The sequence below is a fragment of the Xenopus tropicalis genome, chromosome 2 (genome assembly GCF_000004195.4).
Source record: "Xenopus tropicalis strain Nigerian chromosome 2, UCB_Xtro_10.0, whole genome shotgun sequence".
NCBI classification, from domain to species: Eukaryota; Metazoa; Chordata; class Amphibia; order Anura; family Pipidae; genus Xenopus; species Xenopus tropicalis.
Genome location: NC_030678.2, coordinates 175,453,922 through 175,461,971, shown reverse-complemented (window position 1 = coordinate 175,461,971; position 8,050 = coordinate 175,453,922). Strand labels below are relative to the sequence as shown.

General features: G+C 47.4%; 1 protein-coding gene across 1 annotated transcript; it reads right to left on the bottom strand.

The window, feature by feature from the left end:
• Nucleotides 1–882: 882 nt before the first annotated feature.
• Nucleotides 883–7,426, bottom strand: LOC116408609 (proteasomal ATPase-associated factor 1-like). The gene is made up of 8 exons (XM_031896241.1): nucleotides 7,419–7,426; nucleotides 6,210–6,250; nucleotides 5,855–5,958; nucleotides 4,131–4,229; nucleotides 3,588–3,738; nucleotides 2,616–2,810; nucleotides 2,375–2,466; nucleotides 883–1,485 (listed from the first exon to the last, which is right to left on the bottom strand). Exons 1-8 carry the CDS (start codon nucleotides 7,424–7,426, stop codon nucleotides 1,405–1,407), a joined length of 771 nt encoding a protein of 256 aa, XP_031752101.1. The 3' UTR covers nucleotides 883–1,404.
• Nucleotides 7,427–8,050: the final 624 nt, after the last annotated feature.

The window sequence follows — 8,050 nt, the reverse complement described above, 5'->3', positions numbered from 1 at the left end:
CTAATTAGGATTTGGTTCGGTCAGGACTGTGGATTCAGCCGAAACTGAATCCGTTAAAAAAAGCCTGGAATCACCCGAATCCCAAACTGAATCCCAAACTGAATCCGGGATTCCCTACTTATTATATATATATAATATGTTCTCCTATTATTTCAGACTCCTATTAGATTTCCCTACGTAGTAAAGGCCACAATGGCACTCCAGTACCTACATTACAGTAACCGAGTCGTATTTCCTGAATTGTAAAATGATCTCCAGTAGTAGAAGTTTTATGGCTGTACTGAAAGACTTTACAAAGACTACATGGAAAATAAACCCTGATAGGGGTTTTCCTTTTCTTTTTTACACGGTCACAGGCATATACCAACTGTGGCACCCTGGGAAATATGGCTGCCCCATGGAATAAACACATTATTATGCTTATTGTATTTAGCTGTATCTGTTACTACCATTCCTCCTCCCTTGTCTGACGGTTTTATGACAACATCAATACTTTCCATTAGTTCCACAACTGCCTGCCCAATACATATCCTGCAATAGCCGATAGGTTAGGCAATGGGCCGCAGTGGTTCCCGCGTTGCACACAGAAAGGCACACAAGAAGGCGTGACAAAATGCATGCATAAGGCGCGGAGAACGTGACGCATGCCCAAAGGTGCAAATAAAGTGCACGCCCACGCCTGAAATTTTTTGCGCAGACCCCCACCCCCCGGTCCGTGGAAAACATTTTTGGCTCGGTACCGGTCCCTGGCGCTAAAAAGGTTGGGGACCCCTGGGTTAAATGACCTGTAGTCTGGAATTCCTAAACCGCCGTGTATTTTTTGACTTTGTGTTTTTGAAGAGCTATTTTTGCAGTTGACCCTTTCCAAAGGAATCGCAGGAGTGATGAATATTAATATCTTTATGTCTGTTATGATTGGATAGATGCATTTGGGGAATGTTATCGTCTTATAACAGGCAATTCTTCCTTTTAAAGGCACTAAACACTAAATGATTCCAAAATTGTCAGTCTGGAACCCGGAGCGCCGTTCCCTCACACACAGATGCTCTTCCCTCGGTGAATCCTCCGATGGCTCGTGAGGGACGCTCTGTACTTAAAGCACTTGCCGCACTCGGGGCACACGTAGGGTCTATCCCCCGCGTGCAGACTGAGATGCTCCAGCAGGCCGGCTCTGTGGGAGAAGCATTTCTCACAGTAGCTACAGGTGAATGGTCTCTGCCCCGTGTGGCTCTTGTGATGCCGGATCAGGACGGATTTATTCGAGAAGCATTTGCTGCATACGGGGCACTGATGTAGCAGTAGCTTCTGAAGCATTTCCCGCAGAAGGAGCACACAAACTGCCTCTCGTTGTCGGGCCCCAGCCTTTGGCTGTAGTGTTTGCCGCTCTCTTTCCCACATTTGGCGTCAGTTTGTTTCTGGGAAGTGATTACGGCGGAGATTTTGGGGCGGTTTCCCGGTGGCGCAGAAGAACCCCTGTTTCCATCGCTTGGGAGACAATTAACATCAGATTGGATTTTGAATTCATAGATTGGGTTTATCCCAACTAAGATATAATTACCCCTTATTGGGGGCAGAACAGCCCTATTGGGTTTATTTAATGGTTAAATGATTCCCTTTTCTCTGTAATAATAAAACAGTACCTGTACTTGATCCCAACTAAGATATAATTACCCCTTATTGGGGCAGAACAGCCCTATTGGGTTTATTTCATGGTTAAATGATTCCCTTTTCTCTGTAATAATAAAACAGTACCTGTACTTGATCCCAACTAAGATATAATTACCCCTTATTGGGGCAGAACAGCCCTATTGGGTTTATTTCATGGTTAAATGATTCCCTTTTCTCTGTAATAATAAAACAGTACCTGTACTTGATCCCAACTAAGATATAATTACCCCTTATTGGGGCAGAACAGCCCTATTGGGTTTATTTAATATTTCAATCACCCCAATAATCTCCTTACTGTACACTCTATACTGTACATTCCTCTGCCCTCCCCCCCACCAAATTTTCTGGAAATGCTCTGTCTGCCTGTCTCCTTGTTGTACAATAGTCTGCCCCCCACCAGCCCCTTTACTATACATTATGCCCCTACCTAGCTGCTCAATAACCGCCTTAGGGTGAAGACACAGAGCTATTAGTAGCAGCTACTTGTCACTGCTACTAAAACAGACAATGCTGATCATTTACTAATAACTGTGTGTGTGTTTAGCAGAGGCAGTTCTCAGTATTGTCTATGGCAGGGCATATTCTAGAGTTTAGTAGCCCTGAGAAAGTAGCTGCTACTAGTAGCCCGGTGTGTCTTCACCCTTAGTGTGGGTGGAACAATGTATAGTAAGGAGATTGCTGCATTTACATGCAGGTCTCTACTCACTGATTGGCGGCTGTGCAGGCTCACTCCCTCCAATGACTTATCCTCTCGGGCCAGTACCACCAGCTTGCCTTCTGTTCCTACTTCCCTGTTACCTGGGAAATACAAACAGCTGCTACTCACAAGTTACAAGCTGTTGGACAATGCTTGCCTATGGCAGAGCTAGAGATCCTCAGCCGGAAGATCCCAGTGGCAGCTCTAGCTCTTAAAGGGCAACTTGATTTGTTTAAAAACCAGAACTTACTAGGAGTTTCCTTGGGAGAGCCCAGATTGACTGCGTTTCCAACCTCGGCCACAGCGATGGCGTTGATAGGAGAGTAGGAGTCATCGACCACAGCTATGCAGGCGCCTTGGGCAGAGTCCCATAACCGAGCCGTGCCGTCCTGCCCCGAGGAAATGACATTCTGTCCATCGGCCACAACAGCTATGTCCAGGATACCTGTAGGACACATTGCTTCATGGGTAACTGTATCACTGTATGGGCTTCCCACTTACTCATTGTAAATGGTAAATATATATAATATATGGTAGAAATGCCACTACTGCTCCATATTGCACCACAGTGGGGATCATTTAGCAACACTGGGCACATTTGCCTTGTGGCATTCATTGTTCTTCATGCAGCGGGCTTAAAAAAAAAAAAAAAAAGCCAATCTGATTGGTTGCCCAGTGTTGATAAATGAGCCCCACTTGTGTCCTATCCAGAGGGTTTGAGCTCTCCATTATTGTGCATTGCTCAGCAGATGCAGGCAGAAAGGTCTATGTAAATACAGCGATAAGCACTCAGAGTCCTCTATCAAAAGAAAAACAGGATTTATTTTCTCCTTTTGTGTATAAATGTTCTTCTGTGTCAGACTTCCTGCTCTCAGAAAAATACTTCTACCAGTCTGCTCAGTTTGCTCCTCTCTCCCTCCCTTCTCCTGCTCCCCCTCCCATAAGAATTCACTCCCCCTCCCATCAGAAATCACTCCCCCTCCCAACTGTGTAATCTGATCTAAAAGCAGCCAGAGCTGCAGCACAGAAGCTACTGAGACCAAGCTAAAATGGCAGCTGCTATCTTAAACAAACAGAGGGAGCTTCTAGGGCTGTTACTCAGGCATGTAAAGCTTTCTGCAGAATAAGTATAAGGTTCTAGGTGGCACTAATGTGCCTAATCTATTGGCAGTAAAATGCCCAAATGCCTTTCTTTCTCCTTTAATGACATTGTTGTGGTTACTTCCTCTGTGTCCTTTCATCGTCGCTAAGCAGCTTCCATCATTCACGGACCAGACCTTCACCAGCGAATCCAACCCGCCGCTCAGCACCTCCTGCCCCGAAGGGAAGAACTTGCAGGAAAAGACGTCCCTTGTGTGACCTTCCAGCACGCTCTGCAATAACCAAACAATGGCCTCTGTATATAAGGGTATCGGCGGTGTATGGCTGTAATATGATGGGCCGGAGGCAGCCGGACGGGTGATCTATTCATGGGGGGGCTGCCACCTCTCTCTGGGGGTGCTACAGAGAGACAGGGAATTCAGGGATTTAGACCAGGGAAGTATTCAGCTACTTGTAGTTGTTTTGATTAAAGTATGGAGTGCAAGGCTGAAGCTTGAGAACGGATTTCTTATTCTTCTTAGTGTGCAGTGGGCACCCAGATCTAAGTGCCCCCCAGTCTTATTCACCCCTAGTTCTGCTCCTGCATACTGACATGGAAAAGGGGCATCTGGAATTCATGCTCGGTATGGCAGGGGGTAACCTCGGGGAAGCTCCCCTTTCCTACCTTTACTTCTGTATTATGGGTCTCCCACACCTTAAAGGTCTGATCTGTGCTGCTGGAGACTCCCAGGTCCCCTCCGCTGGAGATGTCCAAGTAGCTGACCTGTAGGAGAACGCAGGAGACACGATGTGAGGAGCAACAAGGAAAGCATTCAAAAACGGGGAGCAGCCCCCTAAGTTTGCTCATAGCCTGTACAGAGAGATACCATAAAACTATGGCACATAGGGATTCCCCTGTACTAAGCACAATTCAGCAGGAACAGCCCCCTAAGTTTGCTCATAGCCTGTACAGAGAGATACCATAAAACTATGGCACATAGGGATTCCCCTGTACTAAGCACAATTCAGCAGGAACAGCCCCCTAAGTTTGCTCATAGCCTGTACAGAGAGATACCATAAAACTATGGCACATAGGGATTCCCCTGTACTAAGCACAATTCAGCAGGAACAGCCCCCTAAGTTTGCTCATAGCCTGTACAGAGAGATACCATAAAACTATGGCACATAGGATTCCCCTGTACTAAGCACAATTCAGCAGGAACAGCCCCCTAAGTTTGCTCATAGCCTGTACAGAGAGATACCATAAAACTATGGCACATAGGGATTCCCCTGTACTAAGCACAATTCAGCAGGAACAGCCCCCTAAGTTTGCTCATAGCCTGTACAGAAAGATATAATTCATCTAATTATTAAAAAGGCATCTAAACATATAAAAAGGTAAAACAAAATGAAAGTAAAACTTACATTTTTTCATGGATGTGGGAGAAACTTGCATAAGGAGACAGAAATGTGCTGGAAATATTCTCCCCGGGGCAGGAAACAGGGATTCTATTCTGTAAGACACACAGGGGAGACAGTGATTCAGTCTCTCATGATACAATCACACCAATACCTGCGCATGGAGACATTTATTTTTAAAGGCAAATTGACCTGTAAACAAAACCTGTATGTAGTGGGTCTCCCCGAGTGAAGGCTCAGTCTTTCACGCTGTCCCCCCACATTCACTAATCACTGATCAGAGACCTCTTTGCACCTCCCAGAATTCCAAGCACAACGACACTGTGGCCAAACCAAGGGGAAGTTTCTGCTACTGGCAGAATAGGGGGACCCACAGGGAAGGCCCTGATTGGCATAGTGATACACACGGAGTGGTCCTTGTAATAAACTGCTGGCTAGCAGTGAGTTAATGCTTCTGCTGTGTTAGTTCAGGTGAAGTAGCATGATACACACTGGAACTGTTGGTATATTTACTAGAACATGGCAGGTAGATCTGGCCTGCTCCATGCTTGCTTTCAGCTTAACAGGAAGCACAAACAGGAACAGGAATATCATCATCAAGCAATGGCAAAAAAGCAGGAATGCCATTAACCAAAATGTCTACACTAGCAGGTTACTACAGTCCTGATGCAGAATAGGTCAAGGAGTAAGGACAATACTTAGATTGTAAGCTCTGCGGGTCAGGGACCTCCTTCCTACTGTGTCTAATACACATGGCACTTATATATATATATTTATTGTATTTATGTATTATATCACTTGTCCTCCCTGTGTGTAATTTTGTATTTGTAAGATTGTACAGCGCTACGTACCCTTGTGGCAGGGGTTATTTATAAACACTGGGCCAAGAAATTCACTGCAGTGTTTTTGTTTTATGCTGAACTTGCCCTTTAATCTGGGTGAAACCACCTTGTGCCACACTGAGCCCTGTGACATAGACATGGGCCGCACCTTGGTGACTTCCTGCACAACAAACTCCTCGGAGGCGGTCACTTCCGGAACCTCATCAGAACTTATTCCCTTTGACGTCAGGCTGCCGCGTATCGTGGGCTTTCCTGAAGGGCAGAAAAACAGGGAGAAATGGGGAAAATGAAAACTACAACCCCCGGCCACTTCCCCCAAACCAAAACCACCCTGGCCCCGACCTCCCCCCAAACCACCCTGGCCCCGACCTCCCCCAAACCACCCTGGCCCCGACCTCCCCCCAAACCACCCTGGCCCCGACCTCCCCCCAAAACCATCTACAGACAAGGGGTTCAGGCCCATTGTACCGGGCACAATGAGCGGCTAAAAGAACCAAACCTACCAGGAATCTTGCACGATACCCAGACTTCCCCCTCAGCCTCCCTGTAAAGAAAAAAAAAAGAGTGTAAGCGACGGGCCACAAGGCTACACACACACAACTGATAAACGACTGAACATATTCTAAGCCCATTTGGTGTCATTTCCGGCGCCACCGTGCAGCTGATGTGTGTGCCCTATGCTTTTAGTGCAACTGTGCTGCAGTGACCCCTGGGGCTACTGACTGGTTTGGGGTGGCAGCAACTTTGGGTTCCCCTGTGTCAATAGGTGGGACGGGGCTGGCGGGAGGAAAAAACGCAGTGGGGCCCTTGGACTGGGAGTGTGTGGGCCCCCAAGGGCCCCTGTACATGCCCCGCCAGGGCCCCGTCCCTCCCTCCAAGGTTGCATAAGTAGAGGCGATTGGGGAGGGAGGCCAGCTGGGATGGGTCTGGCCCAGGGGGCCCACATGGCAAAGGCCCATTGGGTTTTTTCCCAGTGTCCCACTGACCCAGTCTGACCCTGCCCTGCAGCCCCCACCGGCCCAGCCTGCTCCCCACCTGCAGCCCCCACCGGCCCAGCCTGCTCCCCACCTGCAGCCCCCCACCGGCCCAGCCTGCTCCCCACCTGCAGCCCCCGACAGCTCACTCCTCGCCACCCATACGCCTGTGCTCCCCCCATCTGGTAGTCTGGAACTGTGTGTGGGGGGGGGGAGAGCAGTATGTGGAGCACTTGGGGCCCAGCACCCCAGTACAACTCTGGGCACAGCCGGACTCTATTCTGAGCACGAGGCAGAATGGACGGAGCAGCACTGAGTGCAACTATGTGGGGCGCAACTGCAGAGCAGTAAGTGAAGGCCCCCTGAGGTGTTGCACTACTGGTACTTACATTGCATGCTCTGACTCTTGAAACAATGTGTAAGAAGTCAGTTAAAAAGCTGCATTTGTTCTGTTTCAGGAGTCACAACCAGCAGTGCAGGGAATATGAAAGCTGAGAATATAAACACTTACGTGCTGTTGTAAATATCCTTGGTGCTACAGCTGATAACTAAATAATTTGGTATATGTGTAACCTTGTTATCAGCAACGGGGGCTCTGAACTCAAAGGGGCTCTTGCACCCAAAAAGTCTATGAAAATGTGAGTTTGGAGCTTAAAACATAAAAACTCACCCACATTCTATTCATTCCTGTTGAATTTTTAAAGGCGTATTTATCAATGGGTGAAAGATAGAACTCACCATTTCATTAATACGCTTCTAATAAAAATCCCATAGGGACGAATAGAACTTGGGTGAGTTTTTATGTATTAAGCTCCAAACTCACATTTTTATAAATCTGCCCCTAAACCCCAGAACATTGCTTTACTGCTCATATGCACAGTCCCAGGGGCAAGAAACAAGATGGCAGCGCAGCGCTCACTAGAATGGTACCCCTTTACAACTGGTCACATATTAAATCCACATTCTGCATGGCTAGTAGCAAGGAATTCAAAGGCATGCTGCAGACTAAAGAGATGTATGTGCAGCCATGCAGCCTGCTTCTAAATGAATTGCTAATTAGCCATGCCAGGATGGGGCCGGTATTAAAGGGGTGAGGAGGCAACCCTACTTTTGAAGGAAGACAGGTGTGCCAACCATTGCCCAGGGTCTGTGTTTGGCACACCCCGGTGATTTAGCCTTTTCTTACTACTAAAAAGGGTTAATACTCTACCCTCTTGGTCAGTTTAGTGATAGGCTCCAAGGGTTAAATACCTCTTACTTATAAAGGAAGATTACAGGGCCTGGATATAGAGGCTGTTGCCTCCCAGATATGGACTCCAGGAAAGGGTTCCAGCCTGTTAACCCTCACTCTGCTGCAGATACAGAAATAT